General features: G+C 42.0%; 1 protein-coding gene across 1 annotated transcript in view; it reads left to right on the top strand.

Annotated features, from left to right (window-relative positions):
* The window catches only part of LOC141148385 (up-regulator of cell proliferation-like), a 129,756-nt gene extending 119,730 nt beyond the window's left edge, over window positions 1-10,026 (top strand). The window contains exon 2 of the mRNA XM_073635827.1: window positions 2,409-10,026. Within this exon, the coding sequence (XP_073491928.1) occupies window positions 2,519-7,120 (4,602 nt within the window). The 5' untranslated portion in view covers window positions 2,409-2,518 and the 3' untranslated portion in view covers window positions 7,121-10,026. The remainder of the gene's footprint in view (window positions 1-2,408) is intronic.
* Window positions 10,027-22,873: the final 12,847 nt, after the last annotated feature.

Raw genomic sequence — 22,873 nt, forward strand, 5'->3', positions numbered from 1 at the left:
TTGAGACATGTGTATTGCCAGTTTATGGTTAACTATATGTACCCCAATGCCTACCCATTTATTTGATATTAACATTATATGTATGGTTACCAACAATGTACACAAAATAAAGTTCCTTTGTTCAGCTCAACTATCTATGTGCTACCAAGTGCTTCATTTAAAGTCCCACTTTCCCCAATTCCTTTGTTTTTGACTTGTCAGGGATGGAAATATATGACCTTACCAGGCCATGATTTCAATTAAAGTCCCGTAGGGATGAAAATACGTGACCTCACCAGGTCGTGGCTTCCCCAAAGTCCCTATAACTCCCCCCCCCACACACTTTTTCTGTCTAGTACAGGTTGATTAGTGGTTGGGAACTCCTCTATGGAGCCAGGCAGTTCCCTGGTGTCTTCCCCAGAGTCTGCATTGTAGCTTACCTCATGGTTTCTGCCCTGCTTATCCAGCTTAAACCTGGATTTCTCTGGACTGCCAGATAAAGGAGTGGGGGGTCCTGAGTTCAAGCTGTGTGGCGATCCGTTGGCTGGAACCTGAGAGCCCTGTGGGGAGGAACGTGGTGCCGCTCTCGGGGTCGGGATGTGAAGCCCGGCGGTGCCATTTTGCTTAATCCTACGCTGCTGCTGAGGGAAGAAAGCTGTCAGCTTTTGCGGCTTCCTGTCCTGTTTTCTCTTCTTGGACATAATCGCATGTCTGGGGTGAAGTCCACGGGTGTTTGCTGTGTGATCCGGTGTCCTGGGGTGTTGCTGTGGGCCGTTCTGTCTTCTGCACAGCTGGAGCAGCTCCTTCAAGCATTCATCACGGTCCATGGCAAGCTCTGCCCCCAGTTGATTGCAATTTAAATGGAAGAAATGGAAATTGGATTGTATATAATTTCCTTACCTGCGCAAAGGTTATTATATATTATTTATAGGGGCTGCACGTTGTAAAGGGGATACCTTATGTGTGTGAAAATTTCTGATGAACTGCCCTATATACGCATCAATTTTAAATGAAACAATAACAATATCGTGAGCAACCACTAGATGTCTCCAGTGGATAGACCTAAATTAATTAACGTGAAATCTTTTACAATATTCACTCTAAATGCATAAGTGCAAACAAATACATGTGACTACCCCCAGATATCTCCTGTGGGTATATAATGAAAAAATAGAGTGTCCAAAAAATCAATCACATAAAAGTGTAGTGTTCATGAACTTGCATCAAAGGACTTCCAATGGTGCATAAGTTGCCTTATCCAGCAAAAAAGTTCCTCCACCAACATGTGGTCACACAGCCTACTCACCGGAACTACATGACTCCCATTACAGGAGTCACATACAGCGGATAATCTCTTAATGGACGCTGCAACGATTCAGTAGACAGACTCCCAAAGCAAGTAGGTTCAAAATGCTAGATGTCCAGTCATCAGCAAGGCATTAAAAGGAAAGACAGCCTCCCATAGTGAAATACTTAGGGTTTATTGTAATAAAATTGTGCTGCAATAGCACTTAGAACAAGTACAGTTTTTTAAAATGATCAAAGTGGAAGCAGGAACGCTGGCTGCGCTCTACCTGTGTTGCACTGGGCGGAAGAGACACTGGGCGGAATCACACTCAACCACAACCAATGCATTTCGTCAGCACATCTGACATTCTGACATCAGGGTGCACATCTCGGCCGTGCTGATGAAACGCGTTGGTTGTGCTTGAGCGTGATACCTCACTTCCGTCCAGTGCAATGCAGGTGGAATGCAGCCAGCGTCCCTGCTTCCACTTTTATCATTTTAAAACTGTATTTGTTCTAAGTGCTACTGCAGGGTAATTCTACTATGATAAACCCTACGTATTTCACTGTGGGAGGCTGTCTTTTTTAATGCCTTGCTGGTGACTGGACATCTGGCGATTTGAACCTACTTGCTTTGGGAGTCTGTCTACCGAATCGTTGCAGCCTCCATTGAGAGACCATCCGCTGTATGTGACTCCTGTAATGGAAGTCATGTAGTTCCGGTGAGTAGGCTGTGTGACAGGTGTTGGTGGAGGAAGACCCATTGTCACTTTGTCGTTGGATAAGGCAGCTTATGCACCATTGGAAGTCCTTTAATAGAAGTTCATGGACACTACACTTTTATATGATTGATTTTTTTGACACTTTATTTTTTCTTTTCATACCCACTGGAGATATCTGGGGGTAGCCATATGTATTTGCTTGCACTTATGCACTTTAGAGTGAATATTGTAAAAGATTTCACATGTTAATTTATGTCTATCCACTGGGGACATCTAGTGGTTGCTCACGATATTGTTATTTTTGCATTTAAAGTTGATGTGTATATAGGGTGCGCGGTTCATCACAAATTATTACAATTTAGCAAGTGAACTGAATGTTGATGTAAAAGCATATAATATTGAACATTTCTTTTCTTACAGAACTCTATACCAACAAGACTAAAAAGACTACTTTTCATCAGCTTGCAGAAAAAATTTCAAAGATTTCAAAATTGACTCTGAGGGATATCCTGAGTGTTGGTTTAGAGGACATGAATGACAAACCACCTAAAACTGTAGAGGATCTTCCCTGGAATTACTTGAGGAAACTCATGGCCCTAAATAGGACTGCAAGAGTAATTCTTCTTGAGAAAGATCAGTCTACTGGTGTTGATGTATACGATAATGATGATGATGACAACCTACTTAATGATGATTTAGTTCCAGATGATAATTCATCTAGTTCTGTTCACCCCCTGGATGTCCTGTGTGTCCTCCTGCATTGCTCAGACAGTTTTCTCCAACAAGAGATTGTAACCAAATTGTCAATGTGCCAGTTTGCTGTCCCTCTGCTGCTCCCTGCTGGTGATGGGTCATACTGCACCCTCATGGTTTGGGCAATGAGAGACATAGTAAAGAAATGGAGACCTCAGTCATTAGTGCACAGTAAAGGCTTTAGAGAAGAAAATGTGGTGAATACATCCATGCCAATCATGTCTTGTGTCAGATTAGGAAAAAACAAATTATCCAAATCTAAAATCCTTAACCAAGTTCTTAATCCAGCTCAGCAACATAATAACTTCTTCATACATGACAGTATGGATGGAGGAAACATTAAGAGGGAAATATCTGATGGACTGGTAGAAGTTTCCTGGTATTTTCCCTCTGGTAAGTCTGATGTTTTCCCAGAACCCATCGCAGTCACCAACCTACGAGGAGATCTGGAGAGCAACTGGGACCAGTTCACATTCCTGACAAGAATTTCATCAGCTGTGTTTATATTTATTGAGGATATTTCTGAGATGGAATTCAGACTCTTATCATCCTTCCCTACCACTGACACCCAGTATTACTTCATTGTTACTCACAGTTCTAAAGAAACACTGAAGCACCTTCAAGAATTAATGCCAGTGCTAAAGTTCAAAAAAAAAAATGTGATAATACATGCAGTCATGACAAATGAGGCAGCATTTGTAAAAAAACTACAAAGCAATATTATAGATTTATTTAACAGTAAGCCAAAAGAAAATAAAATGAGAGACTTTGAGGAAGAAACTCATGGATTGAGCATCCAAGTGGATGAGAGAGTTCCTGAATGTCAGAAGGCCAGGGAACATGCCAGGAAAATTACAGAAGAAATAATAAATGTGTCTGACTACAAAAAGAACACTATGAAGTTACAGGGAGATCTCTGGAGACAGTTATCTGAAGTGGAAAAGGAACTTTGCAGAATGACAAAACAAGGTGGTAAAGACACACAACAATATCAGGATGAACTGATAAAGAAACGTATTTCACTACATGAGGAACAATATAAACATCACCTGCCCCATGGTTTAATGCTCTTTATTAATGCAATCACTGATTTATCAGAGACTGAGAAACAATATTTTCTGAAATGGATGAAATTTGAACTTGATTCAATTGGTAGAAGTCACCTTTCTAATCTACAAGCTGAATACAAAGAAAAATGTAACAATACCCTAATTAATAATCAAGAGCTCAAACAGATAGACCAGAAAATCTCTGACAGTTCTTTGGGAATTGAACATTTCCTACGTGAGATGGGACAGTTTTATGAAGCTGAATGTTCCATGGTTCAAGAAAATAAACTGTCTTTTTCTTTTAGGCATTTTATTAGACTGCCGGAAATTGCTGCTGATCTCTTGTTGGATGGTTTCCCATTGGAGCTGATAGATGGAGATGCCTCCAACATTCCCTTACGGTGGATAACTGATGTCCTTAGTGAGCTGGACAGCAGAACAGGGGGGAAATGCAGAATGAGAGTGATCACTGTGCTGGGAGTGCAGAGTACGGGGAAATCCACTCTTCTCAACACCATGTTTGGTCTGCAGTTCCCGGTGGCCAGTGGACGATGCACACGAGGAGCCTTCATGACTCTTCTTAATGTGAAAGAGAACTTCCAGGAGGAGCTGGGCTGTGACTTCATCCTGATCATTGACACTGAGGGGCTGAAAGCTCCAGAGTTGGCTTCCTTGGAGGGCAGTTATGAACATGACAATGAACTGGCCACACTAGTGATTGGGTTGAGTGATATCACCATCATCAATATGGCCATGGAAAATACAACAGAAATGAAGGATATTTTACAGATTGTGGTCCATGCGTTTCTTAGAATGAAAGAAGTAGGAAAGAGACCCAACTGCCAGTTTGTACATCAGAATGTGAATGATGTGTCCGCTCATGACAAGAACATGAGAGACAGGAAGAAACTTCTGGAACAGCTGAATGAAATGACAAAAGTAGCTGCAGAGATGGAAAACAAAAGTGAAATCAAAACTTTCAGTGATGTGATGGATTACAACCTGGAGAAAGACAACTGGTACATTCCTGGACTCTGGCTTGGGGTCCCTCCAATGGCTCCAGTAAATTCTGGGTACAGTGAACATGTGTCTGAACTGAAAAAGTATTTATTAGAATTAATGACAAGCAAAGAATCCCTGAACAAGCCTTTAACTATTCCTGAATTTATAAAATGGATAGAAAGTTTATGGAAAGCTGTAAAACATGAGAAATTCATCTTCAGTTTCAGGAACAGTCTGGTGGCAGAAACTTATAATAACCTGTCTATACAATACTCACAGTGGGAATGGGAGTTCCAAAAAGTTGTCCATGATTTTCAGATCCGTACAGAGACAAACATTAAGAATCAGACTGCAGAGAGTCTAAGTCATGAACTGTGTTTGGAATTTAGGAATGAGCTCAACAATTTGTTGATTAGTAAAGAAAGTAAAGTTATGGAATTGCTGGAAAACTACTTTAACAATAAAAATGAAAATGTTCATCTAATAGAACGATACAAACAAGATTTTATTCTGAGCACAACATCCCTGAAGGATCAACTAAAAAGGAATTCTCTTGTGAAGTTGGATGAGGCTGTCTCAATTCAGAAAGGGAAATTCAAGATTCAGAATATGAAAAATAATACCCAGAAATTGATTGAGGACAAAATCACAGATCTCCTCAAGAGGTGCAGAGAGAAGAAAATGAAGCTGAATGATAAAGAGTTAAAGAGAGAATTTGAGGAGATGTGGGAGAGGACACTGACTGATCTACAGATAGAGAAATTAAAAACACACATTGTCAGTAGATCTATGTTTTATCAGCTAATGATTGACATGAGAAATAAAGGATCAGCTGTAAATAAACACTTACTGGGTGTGATGGACTTGGCAGATATCACACAGACTGATTTCAAGATGGATGAGAAATATATTGAGAAGGGTTGGTTTACAAAACTGACAGATAAATTTAGGTCCAAAAATGAGCATTTTGACAAAATAAATGATTTTGCTTGTTCTCTTATAGATAATTGTAACAAATATATCAGAGAGAAGGTGGAAACTGGAGAGGACTATTGTGACAACTATTTCCAGGAATTACTTCATATGATTACAACAAAGATTTCTAAACAGTCCAAAAATCTTCATTTGTCCTCATGGTTTGAAGTGGATATCAAGCTTCACATTCTTAGAAAAGCTTCCAGAGAGTTTCAAGAGATGCATGAGAAATTCATTAGAGAGAACGATCCAAAAGTGTGTTTGGAGAAACTAAAGCCTAGATATTTAGAAACATTTATCAGCATATTTCAAGAGAAAGATATTTGTCAGACTAAAGCCAAAGAATTCTGTGAGCGATGTCTAAAACCAGCAATGATGGATCATGTTTTCCACCATCTTGGGCAGAAAATAGTGGATAACATAGAAGGTAGTCCAGACAACAAGAAATTCAGCAGTAGAACATTCTTTCAGGAGTTTTTAATGAAGGAGCTGCTGAATGAAATGTCCTTCCAGAAATATGTGGACTATATGAATAACTATGAGGAATATACAAAAGCCTGGATACTAAATTACACTGCAACATATGCAAAGCCCCAAATCCTTAAACCATTACAAGAAAACCTGCTCTCTTCACTGGACAAAAAGATAAATGGAGCTCTTACTGAAGACAACTCTGTTAAAAGTTCATCAGTCTCATATTTTCTGAAAAGTGTATGTGAGATACTAAAGGAAGAATTAGTGATCCCACAGAATGAGATGCAAGCGGTCACTTTCCAGAACACGGCTGATGTTGGACAATTTTCATCTGACATTCAGATCTTCCTCCGAGATACAGAAACAGAAGTCTTATCAGAGCTGCAATCTATGGATATAAAGTCTGTACTCTCCAGGGTGACGGTGAAGCCTCAGGATGTATTGTTCAGGAAGGTTGTTGGCTGTGGGAAGCAATGTCCATTCTGTGCTGTCCCCTGTGAGGCCGGAGGTGATGAACACAAGGAGCACTTTGCTACCATCCACAGACCTGAAGGACTGAGGAGATACAGATGGAGTGATACTCAAATCTTAACCACTGATATATGTAGTAAATCTGTTGTATCTGATGGCAAATTTAAATGTTCAGACACAGAATGGAAATCACACCCATTCAAAGAGTATCGTACCATTTTTCCAGACTGGTCCATACAACCAGATCCCAGCATCGAGTCATCAGATTACTGGAAATATATTTTTATGATGTTTAATGAGGAGTTTGCTGAAGAATACGATGCAAAACCAGCAGAAATACCAGATGGCTGGAAATCCATCACAAGAGAAAAAGCTCTGCAAAGCTTAAAGAAAATGTTCAATAGCTAAACAGAGAAGACAAATCAACAAACAACATGTAATTCCTCATCCAACTTATTATCTGCAAATCATTTTATTATTTAAAAAAAAATAATCTTTTCATTGACTTTCTCTAATTGGAGAAACATTTAAAATATTTTCCTCACAATTATGGTCACAGTAATCAGGGTGTGAACAGAATGTCTGATTATCTTCATTCCCCCGATGATATAATGGGCTCATTACTTCTCTCAGAAGATTCCAGAACATTCTAATTCATAGTACAGATGATTGTTGTGTCCATTAACTATGACTTTCCTAGCACTGCAATGGGAATGTTAACCACTTCAGCCCCGGAAGATTTTACCCCCTTCCTGACCAGAGTATATTTTGTGATTCAGCACTGCGTCATTTTAACTGACAATTGCGCGGTCGTGCGACGTTGTATCCAAACAAAATTGATGTCCTTTTTCCCCACAAATAGAGCTTTCTTTTGGTGGTATTTGATCACCTCTGCAGTTTTTATTTTTTTCGCTATAGACAAAAAAAGCAACAATTTTGATATGTATTCTTCTACATATTTTTGGTAAAAAAAAAAATCGCAATAAGCGTATATTGATTGGTTTGCTCAAAAGTTTTATAGTGCCTTTTTTTTTTTTTACTAGTAATGGCGGCAATCTGCGATTTTTATTTATTTTTTTCGGGACTGCGACATTATGGCGGACACTTTTGACACTATTTTGAAACCATTGACATCTATACAGCGATCAGAGCTACAAATAGCCACTGATTACTGTATAAATGTCACTGGCAGGGAAGGAGTTAAACACTAGGGGGCGATCAAGGGGTTAGGTGTGTCCTAGGGAGTGATTCTAACTGTAGGGGGGTATGGGCTACCACCGACATGACAGAGATCACAGCTCCCGATGACAGGGAACAGTAGATCTCTGTCATGTTGCTGAGCAGAACAGGGAAATGCCTTGTTTACATCTCCCCGTTCTGCCTTTCCTCACCGCAATCGCGGGCTGCCACTGAACATCGAGTTCGCGGGACCCGCGGGCACACTCCCGCTAGGCGGCAAATTCAAAGGGATGTACAGGTACGCCCATTTGCCTGCCCGTGCCATTCTGCCATCGTAAATCGGCGTGCAGCGGTCAGCAAGTGGTTAAAGTCGCTTTAGTTATTTGATATATCTCTCTAGGAATGTTTTATTGTACTACGATTATAATATAATAAGACAGAACTTCTATTTTGCTCTCATGTTAATGGATTTCATTATTTGTGCTAAAAATAACCATCTCAGTATCTACAGAACAGAGGTAGGGAAGGTATTTATAAGAACGTTTGTTACAATATTAGTAATGTATGGGGATGTATTGGAGAGGATCGCTCTCCCCAACAACATTGGATTTTCACATATAGAGGGGAATTCATCAACACTGGAGCACACAGAGTCTGGAGCAGCTGTTCATGTCAACCAATCAGCTTCTATCTTTTATTTTCAAAGCTTAATTGAACAAGCTGAAGATAGAAGCTGATTGGTTGCCATGCACAGCCGCTCCAGATTTTGTCTGCTCCAGTTTTGCTAAATCACCTCATTGTGTTCCGGTATATACAATCCTTCCATTACAAACTACAGAAATAATTTTGCTATCACTAAGGGATGTACTTATAATCAATATGCGCAGCAATTTGCCCATTGAAAGTACATGTACATTCATTCTATGTGAATGGGGCAAATGAACAAATGTCATTGGCCGGGCTGCTGTTAGAAATCACGGGGCCCCATACAGCCTACCTGACTGGGCCTCCCCCTGGGCCGAAGGTGATGGAGGACATCGATTTATCATTCCTTTTCTCTACAACCTCAGCTGCACAGATGAATAGGAAGGCTTCCTGCGCATTTACAAGCAGAAGCATAGCAAATACAGTTTACTATGCTTCATTGCTGAATGAACACAGGAGTGATTGGTACCGATCACTCACTGTGTTCATTCAGGAAAGTAAGGGGGCCAGAAAATGACAAATTTACCAACCCCTTCCCTCGCTCTCCATCCTGAAACATCCATCTGTGTGCCTGCAGCAGCTGCCAGTGGGAGAGGAGGGGAGAGCGCTGTGGGGGAAAGGGACACACAGGGGGGCCCTGAACAGATGAAAGCAGTGCATGTGCTAGAACCAATCCCCCTGCAGTACAGCCAGAGGGAGGGAGAGGAGGAGGAGATCACAGCACTGCAGGGGGAGGCAGAAAAGGATCGCTGTCTGCAATAAGGCAGCACAGCCGGCCCTCTTGCTCAGCAGGTTCCTGGGGCCCCCTTTTGAACTGATGGGGCCGGGGTCCAGTACAGGAGGGCTGGCTGTACTGCCTTATCAGCAGCCCTTGTCATTGGGCCATTTCCTGTGGTGCAAGGAGAAGAAAGAAATGGAAACCAACCAGGAATTTTGGAGGACCCGACACTCTATGTCACATCCCAATGGAAGATATATGGAAAAAATTGCCCCAGGGATATTGCGGACAAAGAGGAAATTAAGAGTAGGGTGCACCAAATAAGAGTATAAGGTAGGTAAAAAATCTATAAACTTTATTAGTACAAAAATGAGCAACAATATATGTATATACAAAAATCACCTAAAAAAGATGAATAGAACACATGGCAAATAATAAAACAGCTGCTATACTTGGGACTCACCGCAGGTCCAGACTGAGCTAAGCTAATGTGGTGTGTGAGCCAGGATTCCCAACATGTTCTGGAAAACAAGGGGGGGGATTTTCTTGACGTATATATTTCCTTCTTCAGGGATTACATGAAAGCATGCTGTTCTATTTCTATTGAAGAAAAAAAGGGGGGTGTATCAATATTAAAGTAACATGTTACACGTGTTCTATTCATTGTTTTTAGGTGATTTTTGTATATACATATATTGTTGCTCATTTTTGTACTAATAAAGTTTATAGATTTTTTTACCTACCTTATACTCTTATTTGGTGCACCCTACTCTTCATTTCCTCTTTGTCTGCAATATCCCTGGGGCAATTTTTTCCATACATTTCCTGTGCTGGACATTTTATTTTATACAAAATACTGGATTTGGCCACTAGAAGGTGCTAAATATTTTCTCTTATAATTAGTGCCATCTAGTGGCCAAATACAGTGTTTTCCATTTTAAATCAATGGAAATATTAATCCAGCACATGAAACAGCCTAATAATAATAGTTTGTTTTGCCCCATTCACACAGAATGAATGTACATGAACTTTCCTGAGAAAACTGCTGTGTGCATTTTGTAACCCTAAGTTTTTTTTTTTGTAATAAAAATGATTTTCGGTGTGTATATTCCATGTATAACCACATTGTATAGTCCTGATAATCTCAGTGATGAATTCTTCCTATTCTTACTTCATGTATAATTTGGATAAATGAATCCTTTCTCATCATCTTTTATTTTGTTATATTTCGGGATGATTATTTGGGTGTCGGGAATGATGATCGAGGGGTAAAGGGTTAGGGGGGGGGGTAAGGAAGTAAATGGTTCTATTAGATTATATTGTCTGTATAAAGCTGGCCTATCATCAGATATACTTTTTATGTTAAGTGTATGATTGGTAATATTTAACCCTTCCAGGTATTCATTACCTCTCCCAGAGATCACAGAACTCCCCTGACAATGTCTTCATCTCCTTTTCACTTCAGACAGCGCCATCTTTGTTCAGGCATCACCCAGGGTCATCATCTACTGCCAGGGCTGAGATGTCGGCTCAGGGATGACAAAGTCAAATAAATCATTGTGCCTGTGCAGTTCTTGGCTGTGTTCAGTAATCCTGACACAAATCAGCCTCTGCTGCAGCCTCTCACCTTATGACTTGCTGCAATTTTATCATGTTGCGGTCCTATCACTGGGGGGAGGGGAGACTGAGGAAATGCTGCCTCCTGCCTGCAGCAGACTGATGACATCATCTAAGCCTAGGCAAAGTTTCAAATGGATTTCAAGGATGAAGATGGGTTTTTAATGATAAAATGTGGAACTTTAAATATAATGATGATGTTTACAGTGATATGTCAGTAATTCAGTCATACAGCCTTATAAAGTTACTGAAATGATTGAGGATTGGGGTTTAGGCATTAGATTACTGTCTCAATTTTAGTGTGATAGCAAAATCTTCAATTGATTGGTGTTTTTGGCACCAGTGAAATTTACAAACAGAGGTGATGAGAACAAAAATAAACACTTTCTATACACAGCTTGTGGTCTTGTGTTATATTTGAACCTCTTGCAGACCGGCCATTGTACATGTATGACCAGTCCCCTCCCCTATCATGTCATAATGCCCTCTGGGAGCTCCTGTGCATGGGCAGTCCTGTGATCTCCCTGTGATTGGACACAGCAGACCATAGGCAGAAGGTACAGAGCCAATGAGAGTGGCTCTGAACCATGTGGTTGCTGTGATCAATCATTCCATCACAGAAAGTTAAAAAAAAAAACAAAGTCGCAGTGAGCAGTCATGTGTTACTTATTGGCCGGTTATCAGGAAGCTCTTGTACACCGATCGAAAAGAAATCTACCTTCACTGTCATTAACCCCTCTACAGTATACATCAGATCCATCCTGTCTTTGATCTGATCTGTATATTGAAGTAGAACTATTAGAAAAACTTTTTTTTTTTTCATTTTGGATAGAGTAAGATTGGGTTAAAATCCCATTGAGGAGATTTTCCTTCACTTCCTGTCCCACAACCAAACAGGAAGTGAGAGCAAAGCCTTCTAAAATGAGTTAGCCCCGGTGACAACTAGGGATTATCAGAACTAATGTCCCCATTGGAAGACTTCCCTGCTATTCCTGTCCTGCAGACAACCCAAAATTTCAGATTTTCTTTTAATTTCACTTTCAGTGAAAATGGTAAACAGGATTAATAGAGAGGAATCTTCCCAATAGGTACAAAGACAACAATAACAACCTGATAGGTGTTCCAATCCCTCTCCATTCTATTCAAAACAAAAAAAAAATGTATATAGTTTTTTAATTATACTTTAACCCCTCACCTCCCTTATCCTGAACATCTGTACATTAACCCCTTCACCTCCTCTTCCATCTGTATATGACCTGTACATTAACCCCTTCACCTCCTCCTCCCTCTATGTGTGATCTTTACATTAACCCCTTCACCTCCTCCTCCCTCTATGTGTGATCTTTACATTAACCCCTTCACCTCCTCCTCCCTCTATGTGTGATCTTTACATTAACCCCTTCACCTCCTCCTCCTCCCTCTATGTATGACCTGTACATTTATGTATCTAGTGCACCATTATCAAGTATCAAGTTTTTTTACCAACCTCAAGACCGGCATGTTTTTTCACTTCCAAAAAATTGGGGAAAAAATGAGACCACCTCTTCCAAAAAAAGATGTTTGTACTGTCCAGACATTTTTATTTGATATGTTTTAAACAGAAAGTAAGGGAAACTGCTTTTTTAAAACTTTTTTTCATTATGTAGCGGTACCCCCGTAGGAGCCTGGGGCCAGGGCCAAGCCACGCTGTGTGTGTCAATGAAGACGCACAGCCCAGCTCGGAAACGTGCCCACAAGATTGCCCCATAGCAAATGGCTATTGGGGCACTCAGAGAAGAGGAGGAGACCAGACCACCAGCGGGGGACCCCAGAAGAGGAGGTATGAGGCTGCTCTGTGCAAAACCATCGCACAGAGCAGGTACAGTAAGTACACAATGGGATTATTTATTAATACTGGAGAATGCAAAATCTGGTGTAGCTCTACATAGAAATCAATTCGCTTCCAGCTTTTATTGCCAAAGCTTAATAGAACAAGGTGAAGTTAGTAGCTGATTGGCTACCATGCACATCTGCACCAGTTTTAGTAAATATCCCCCAATGAAAAAGCAAAAAAGTCGCGCTAAATATTGAGGCTATTGGAGCAATGTAATATAAGCCCCCAATAGTATATACCAAAATAACACACTAATAGGGCGTACACACGGTCGGACTTTGTTCGGACATTCCGACAACAAAATCCTAGGATTTTTTCCGACGGATGTTGGCTCAAACTTGTTTTGTCTACACACGGTCGCACAAAGTTGTCGGAAAATCCGATCGGTCTAAACGCAGTGACGTAAAACACGTACGTCGGGACTATAAACAAGGCAGTGGCCAATAGCTTTCATCTCTTTATTTATTCTGAGCATGCGTGGCACTTTGTCCGTCGGATTTGTGTACACACGATCGAAATTTCCGACCACGGATTTTGTTGTAGGAAAATTTTATCTCCTGCTCTCCAACTTTGTGTGTCGGAAATTCCGATGGAAAATGTCCGATGGAGCCCACACACGGTCAGAATTTCCGACAACACGCTCCGATCGGACATTTTCCATCGGAAAATCCGACCGTGTGTACGGGGCATAAGTGTGCATGGATGATATAAATAAAGTAAACTCAACTAAGTGAAAAGCAGAGTGATTATAACGTTAATTGAGAATAAAGCAGTGTGAATAAAACATCAAGCATACATGAATACAAAAAATGTCATAACATAAATGAACAAATGATAAAAAATGTGTAGTGACAAACTAAAAATATAAATTACTCCATAGTGAAAAGGAAACCAGTCCATATTCAAATGAAAAAAAGAAATAAAAGTGAATGTCCAAAAAAACTAGTAGTGATCCAGAAAAATTTAAATGAATAAAGTGCCGTGAAGTCCACACTAAAGTGACAGGTGAACAATTCCTCCACCACAAAAGGACTGCCACTTACCAGAAATTAATGGTCCCTTATTACAGGGGACCATCCCAAGTAGATGGCTGCAACCCCAGCCTGGGATCTCACTGGCAAGCACCGTGTTCCTCAGCACCAAAGTAGACAATCCGTGAACAGATCTTTTTCCCTGCTCGAGATCTTCCCCTAGACCTTTCTTCACTGATGATGCCGTCAATATCACTTGATCTCACTTCTTCCCCCAGGGAGGTGTATGCTCCCGGCTTCCCCCAGGGGAGGAGGACGATGTAGAACCCTCTCGTTGTTTTCCCTCCTCCGGCGCCTGTTGCACATTGAATCCCCCCCGGGTGACTGTTATGTGTGCAGACTCTGCTCCCCTCTATATGGACAAGTACACAGCTCGTCCACTCTTCAACCTCCACTCCTCGGAGGTTGAAGAGTGGACGAGCTGCCAAATAACAAGTTCCAGCATCTCCTGCACATGGATTGGTGCGGCTGTTTGTGCAGTGGTGGACAGTTCGGGGTGGAGTAGCACGGTTTGGCCCTCCACCTCGAACTGTCCACATCGCTAAGGGAGGAGGGTGCTGTGTGGCCACAGGAGACACATATAGACCAGAATTGTGTATAGTATACAGGAGGTTAAAATGAGGGCGTCTGGTTTAGCGGCAACAGCCAATATCCAACATGGATAAACTAGTGTGGAAAATTTGCAATGAATAGGTCGCCCTCCAGACTCCAACTCTCTGCTGTTTTTGGTCTATCACATTTGATTCCCACTCCAAAATTTTACAGCCTTTTGCAGCCTAGTTAAATAATATAGGACATGATGAAGTAAAATAACATACACTTAAAGGGAGCACAAACTCAGGTTTTAGTTGAGCAAGAAACCTATAGTTATCTGACAAGGTATATTGCTAATCATGGGCAGGAATATGGTGGGAGCAGAACATAGAGATATCAAATCATCCAATATCCAAAAGTTAATTGGCATAAAAGTGCCAGTCCCGTACATGGGATCTACAAATATAGAGGTATAATGTGTCATAATTTTCCCCATATGCATTCATATTTACTTATCCAAAGCAAAAACCATCAAATTAAAGAATACCTTTTAAAACCAAAGACAAATCCTCAACTCCTTAAGATTTCCATGCTGGTTTGTCCCAAATTGTAAGCAAACCCGAACTTCCTTATCGCCACCATTTTCATTTTTTCTGTGACTTGAACAACAATTCATTCCTATCTGTCTCTTTGGCCCATCTATAGGCTGCGTTAAGCCACCTGTCTTTGTACCCCTTATTACGAATCCTCTTCTGCAATTCCCTTGCCTCTACCTCAAAGTCAGCTATATAGATTAGAGGGAGTAAACAAATGAATTGAATATAATAAAAGAGAAATGAGAAGTTTTCATCCCTATTCACTATAGAGATTATGGTTTAGAGCAGAGGTCTCCAAACTATGACCCTCCAGTTGTTCAGGAACTATAATTCCCATCATGCCTAGTCATGTCTGTGAATGTCAGAGTTTTACAATGCCTCAAGGGACGTGTAGTTCCGCAACAGCTGGAAGGCCATAGTTTGGAGATCCCTGGTTTAGAGCAGTGTTTCTCAACTCCAGTCCTCAAGGCGCCCCAACAGGTCATGTTTTCAGGCATACCATTATTTTGCACAGGTGATTTGATCAGTTTCACTGACTTAGTAATTACCACAGCCATTTCATCTGAGGGAAATCCTGAAAATATGACATGTTGAGGCACCTTGAGTGCTAGAGTTGAGAAACACTGGTTTAGAGTGTGCGACTCTCCATTCAAATATGCAGATATTTACACTTACCTGTTCACCAAGTGTTCAACAATGATAACAAATGTCAAAAAACTGAGACATAGCGTATTTGCTGTCTTGGTGCCATTAGTGTAAAGCTATATATTTGCAGCTCTCTGGGTGTCCCCTGCATTTCTAGAGAATTGCATATTATTTTGTGGATTCTAACCAAAATAATGGATACCTAATGAGGTCATCGCGCAACATGTGTCGGCGTGCAGAACGCCGTGACGTTGTGATGCACTGCTCATGCGCAATTGCGCCTTTTTCAGACATTTTGCTGGAAATGTTAGAGATAAATATAGGAAGTGTTTGTTTTAATGTGTAGCAGCCTCTGAAGTAGCTGGGACCCAGCGAAACCAGTCAGGCCTTTGCCCTTTTCCAGCTACCTGCTATGATGGCCCCTGGTATCCGAGGTCTTACCCAGTGAGGATGATCCAGGAATGATGATACATGTGGACATACATAGGTGGGCACATATAGGAACCAGAAAAAATGTATAGTCCTTAAATGGATCAATGTGATAAGTCCATAAGTCCAGTACTAAGCTTTTGGGGGCAGCTGTCCTCAGAGATTAGCCAACTCTGTGGGGTAGAAGCAAGGACAAGAAAGCAGGAAGCGCCACCTGAGTGCAGTATTAGTAGGAAGCATATTAATATTAGGATTAAAAACACTCACAAGATGTATAACAGTGTATAACATGCTCATCTGGTGTGTAAAAGGAGCCGCTCTGATCTGTCCTACCGACATCGCGCTGTGCCCAGAGGATATAGAAGATGTGGAGAGTCTGTATGGTGTCCTGTAGTCACCAGGAAGCATGAAGAACCACCATGAACTTCAGGGCAGATGTGACATCACGGGAGGCGGGGAGATGGTCGAGATACACACAGGAGAAGGACAGACAGCCTGCTTGGCCCCCCTTGCAGTCTTTTGAACAATTAGGTTTTGTACCCAAGAGAGAGACTAGAGATAATACAATCAAAATGATTAATTATTATTATTAATATGCCAACCATAGTGCAATAATAGTCTTGCTTTCTACTTATGCTGAAAAAACCTTTGACAGAGTTGACTGGAACCTACATGATAGTGCTTTTCCAAGAATCTGAGTGTTCTGCCTTCAGCAGGGGAATTCGTTATGTTTATTCTGCCTACGATAATAAATATGGCCACTAGAAGGAGCCTAGAATAAATGTACTGTTTTACAGAATCTAAAGACTCTTTAGATGTAATAAGAGCTCCTATCATCCCTTATTCTGAGAAAATGAAACAGGTGCATCCTGGGAGCTCAGACCCCCCCTGCTTTATTTTCGTATCCATTATATTTTCGTATCATTGTGACAACAGTTCAATATAGATAGATAGAAGATTCAACATGACGGTGACAATAGCGTGTCTATCGAACCTGCGGTTGAATGTGCCTAACCTAACTCTATTAGCCCAAGATTATTCGACATAGAGAGAAAAGATTCAACCTTATAGAGACAATAGTAAATAGTCAAAAATATGTATAATACCATTTGACATGAAGATTCGACGAAGCAGCTAAAAACATACGATCGCCATTTACGGTCAAATGCTCCGCCCATAGGCTATAGAAGAATTCTAATGTTGTTTGACTAGTAATAATAATTAATAGTTACAATTATTACTAGTCAAACAACATTAGAATTCTTCTATAGCTTGTGGGAGGAGCATTCAACCGGACGATCCCGGCGTTGCAGAGTTTAGCTGCTTCATCGATACTTCTTAGGACATCCGACAGACACCATAAGCCTTCAATTGACAGATTCAACTTTAATTAATTTGGATTTTCGTACAAATGCATTTTTTAAAGAAAAAAAAACAAAAACAAATTTCGGGAGTAATTAAATAAATGTATTTCTAGGACGAAACCGAAATTCCGAAACAAAATATTTCAGTGTGCACATGTCTAGTTATAGATATTAAAACAGGCAGTCTTCACCATTCACGATTGCAAAACATTATACTGTGTATCTCAATTAGATTAGGACAACTGCAAAGATTTCTCGGCTATATAAGAAAATAATTTCTTACCTCTACTAGAGAATATCCAAATAATACTTCAAAATTCAAGTAAAATTCATCCCTTGGTTTGTCAAAATGATAGTTATGCCCAATATTTTATATTTTTTAAGATTCTTGTCTATTAAAATGTTCCAAATGTTTTAAACTAATCCTTGGATTGTATGTACTACATTTGAATGGTCTAATAAGCCTGCCCAAAAACACCTGGGTTTAGTTCTGGGTTCTGTCAGAGCAATTTTTTCCAATGTTAGGGATAATACCCAAGAGATTGGCAAAAAATTGAATGGGACTGTTGGGCACTGCCCCAAGGGACATGTACTAATGCAAAAAACACAAACTAACTGAAAAGATACAAGCAAAACAACACTAAAGGAATGACCTTATAATAGAATTCATAATAATTAATAATGAGTGGCTGTATGTGCCATCACATGACTTGACTTATTCATTTTTTTTAAACATTTTTTTACATTTTATTTATCTTTAACATTTTTACATTTTTTTTATTATTTTATTTTTACATACTCTCATCAGAGTAGTTCAGTGTCAACATAACACTGTACCTTATGGCCCACTGTTTATTTTCTAGAGGTTACAGCACATTACTCCTCCTTGTTGACTGGTTGCTAGAGATTACTGTACATCACTACTGCTCACTGATTGATTGCTAGAGGTTACTGGACACCTATACCACTCACTAATTGGTTGCTAGAGGTTACTGCGCATTATTACTGCTCACTGACTGGTTCGTAGAGGTTACTGCATATCCTTACCACTCAATGATTGGTTGCAAGAGGTTAGTGCACAGGATTACTGCTCACTGATTGGATGCTAAAGGTTACAGCACATCATCTCCTCACTGCCTGCACACCATGGACTGGGGAGGTGAGGGGACCCATCAATAGACAGAAAACTCCTAGGGATCCTAGGACTCCGGGGATCAGTGGCAATGCTGTGGGAGGGGGGTTTATAGGATCAGTAACAGTGGTGGGGGGATAGGATTAGTTAGGAGGCAGTACACTGTGGCAAATTCTGAATCATGTAGAGCAAAGCTGGACATTTTTAGCAAGTTTATAGTGGGGAATTCTACCAATGTAATGGGGAATTTACAATGACCACCAATGTTAGGGGGGATTTACACTGACCATCAATGTGAAGGGGAATTTGTATTGACCACCATGTAATGGGGGGATTTTACACCACCCACCAATAGAAAAGAGGGATTTACACTGACACCAATGTAATAAGAACATTTACACCAACCACCAGTGTAAGGGGGAATATACAATGACCTCCATGTAAGGGGGAATTTGCACTGACAATCATTGTCAAGGAGATTTGTACTGATCACCGATGAAAGTTGACACTTCTACACCGGCCACCAATGTTAGGGGGTATTTACATGGACCACCAATGTAAAGGGGATTTACATCGACCACCAGTGTAAGGGCAATTCTGCACTTATCAGCAATGTAAAGAGAAATGTACACTGATCACCAATGTAATGAAGAATTTACACTGACAACCAATGTAATGGGGGATTTTACATCAACAGCCAATAAAGGGGGATTTCTACACTGGCCACCAACGTAAGGGGGATTTACACTCACCACCAATTTAAAGGGGGCTTCTACATGGACCAACATTGTAAGGGGGACCGTCACACTAGTGGTCACTAGTGTAAATGAAAAGATTGTACACTAAGCCCCAATGTAATGAGAAGATTTACACTGACCACCAATGTAACTGAGACATTTAACCTGCTTTCACATTTGTGTGTGTCGGGAATACATGTAAAATTGCTTTCCTGACACCACAGAAACATGCTGCCCTTTAGTAGATACACAGCAGTGCCATTAATTGTTAATGACACCCTCATGTATTGGCTGAGATGTACGTATTCACATGCACCAAAATTCAGGGTGCTGTGGCACCATGTTATTTTGAAGGGTTCCACCTCCACTTTGCTTACCTTTGCAGAACAGGCTGATGTTAGGCTTAATGACTATAGTTGTAGGCCGGACTTTTAAGCATGCTTCTTTACCTCCCCAGTGGGCAGCATTCAGCATAAGCGATGGTAGATATGACCTCAGGGGGACATGATATACATATGAATGCCGCCTCTATTTACATATCAATGCCATGGCCCATGACTATTTAATGTCGCCTCTATTTACATATCAATGCCGGCTATTTACACGTAAGCACAGGGTCTGCAGGTGAGTCATCTGTACATGGCAAAAGGGCAGAGCTGGGCAGTAGCAACAGACCCTTACTCTAAGATATTGGGGCACAGCACAGGACTAAAACTTCAAGGGATAAGGGAATTCAAACTGGGATAGTTAGCAAGTATGAGGCTACTTTGGGCCCCACAACAATGATGCCCCTTTTTACCCTGCCTTGAAAACGGTCCTGGTTACATCCATGACAGCTGTGATTATTAGTGATCTGTGATTGGCTACAGCTAATCACATGGTACAGGGTGTTGTGATTGGCCCAGGTACCATGTGATAGCTGTGGGCCAATCACAGCATCACCCTGCAAGAAACACAACTTTCACATACCTGGTTAGTGAGCCTGATATACAACTCCAGCTCGGGGGCCACTGATAGTGGAACAGTAACCACAAGAGCATGGCAAAATATGAGCCCCTATGATCGATCCAGTAGTCTACGTTGTAAGTAGCTGATACTTCACTGGAAGAGTCCCAGGGGACAGAGTAGCTGGCAGCAAGTGGATGTGACAGCAGGACAGGCTGGAAGCAGACAAGCTGGCACAGGGCTTGGCAAAAGGCCACCCCCCCACGAGAACGGCACCTGCGCCCTCTTCCCGCACAGCAGGGCCACCATCAGGGGAGTACAGCTTAGGAGTGGCGTTGCAGGTGTGGAGGGAGCCAGAAAGCAATTTAAGTAGGAGCCGTCAAGCCGCCCTTGTAAAGCCCTGATTCTCTCTCTGAATGGCCCTCTGCTGTGGCCAATCATGGGGAGGGAAACAGCGGGCAGGAAGCTGGGCGGCGGCGCGCCAAAACCAATTAGAGCCGCTCTCTCTCTCTCTTCGGCTGACAGAAATGGGAGGGAGGGGCGAGCGGGGGAGTTCTCTGCTGCTGCCGAGTTCTCTGGCAAATGGAGCAGCAGCGCTGTGACAGGGAGAGGAGAGATGCGGGTTGTCTGTGTATCTCCCCCGCTCGCCCCCCCTCCTCTTTCTGTCAGCCGAAGGGAGAAGAAAGAGAGAGCTGCTCTAATTGGTTTCACTGCGCCGCCGCCCAGCTTCCTGACCGCTGTTTTCCTCCCCATAATTGGCCACAGCAGAGGGCCAATCAGAAGACTCTGGGGGCATCATGGGAAAAGTAGTCCCTGAAGAGTGGCGCCCCTGTGTGTCCACAGACATCATGCTACAGCCCCCAGCATGCATGCACTCTGCTGGGGGGGTTACAGGAGGAGAAAAAGAGTACTGTGCTGGGGGAAGCCAGAGAGGCAGCCACGCTGTACCCGCACCACCAGAGCCACGCTGTACCCGCATCACCAGAGCCATGCTGTACCCGCACCACCAGAGCCACGCTGTACCCACACCACCAGAGAGCCACGCTGTACCCGCACCACCAGAGCCACGCTGAACCTGCACCACCATTGCCACGCTGTACCCACACCACCAGAGCCACGCTGTACCCGCACCACCAGAGAGAACCACACTGTACCCGCACCACCAGAGCCACGCTGTACATGCACCACCAGAGAGCCACGCTGTACCTGCACCACCAGAGAGCCATGCTGTACCCACACCACCAGAGAGAACCACACTGTACCCGCACCACCAGAGCCACACTGTACCCGCACCACCAGAGAGAGCCACGCTGTACCCGCACCACCAGAGAGAGCCACGCTGTACCCGCACCACCAGAGAGCCATGCTATACCCGCACCACCAGAGAGGGAGCCACGCTGTAATCACACCACCAGAGAGAGAGCCACGCTGTACCCGCACCACCATAGAGAGAGCCACGCTGTTCTTGCACCAACAGAGAGCCACGCTGTACCTGCACCACCAGACAGGGAGCCACGCCACCAGAGAGAGCCATGCTGTTCCCGCACCACCAAAGAGAGAGCCACGCTGTTCTTGCACCAACAGAGAGCCACGCTGTACCTGCACCACCAGACAGGGAGCCACGCCACCAAAGAGAGCCACGCTGTTCCCGCACCACCAAAGAGAGAGCCACGCTGTACCTGCACCACCAGAGGGGAGAAAGATAAAGCCACTGCTGGGGTACAGACATGCTACACTACTGACTAGAGTCAGCCTGGGCAACCCAGAGTGAGTGAACATCCACCTGGAGGGATCACTGTTGCAGTTTCACCGGGTCTGGTAAGAGAGCTTGTTGGCCATTATCCATTACTGTTCCCAGGGACTGAGCCATTAGAAAGTGCCTAACCTGATATCCTCTAGGCCTTATTGACCGCCATAATGAGCTCCAACGCTGGGCCTACAGTCCAAAAATTAAGGTGGGGGACACAATTTTTACCGCACCAGGTGACACCAAACCTAGCGACGCCACTGTCCTGGAGCCCACAACAAGTTCTGGCACTGAGGAATTGGCGCTGTCCTATTACCATTAGATGTTAGTTAAAAATCACAGAAACATATAAATAAGTGTATAAAACGAAATGTGTATCTCTTAGGTGAATGTACCCCTACACTTGTGCCAGAATTAATAAAATTTAGTGAGAAGGTGTGATTCTTTAAAGTGAGCGTGCAATTCCTCTGTAATGCGGAGGTGAATTTTACAATATATGGGTTTGATTTAAATTTGCCCCACCTTCATTGCAAAACTACACACTATCAAATCATATCAAACTAACCAAAACTTTTGAAAAATTAATATTAAATAACCCCCTGTAATATTGTTGGGGTCCGTGACAAACCACACTATTTGGGGGGTAACAATATCCGTGTGAGGTTACCACATATCCCTAATATATATGGTGATTAAAGTGCACTGTGCATAAAGTGAAACCAAAGTGCATTAGACCTCTATGATACAATCCCAAAATTCATATATAATAAATTCATATATAAAAAAAAAAAATAAAAAAATAAAAATCCAAACCATTAACACTCAAAATAAAAAGTAATGAATATGAATACACATCTGTGAAAAAAGTCCCTGTGATGGACCCAAACAGGGTTAGAATGTCTTATTTAT

Source organism: Aquarana catesbeiana, linkage group LG06 (genome assembly GCF_042186555.1).
Source record: "Aquarana catesbeiana isolate 2022-GZ linkage group LG06, ASM4218655v1, whole genome shotgun sequence".
NCBI lineage: Eukaryota > Metazoa > Chordata > Amphibia > Anura > Ranidae > Aquarana > Aquarana catesbeiana.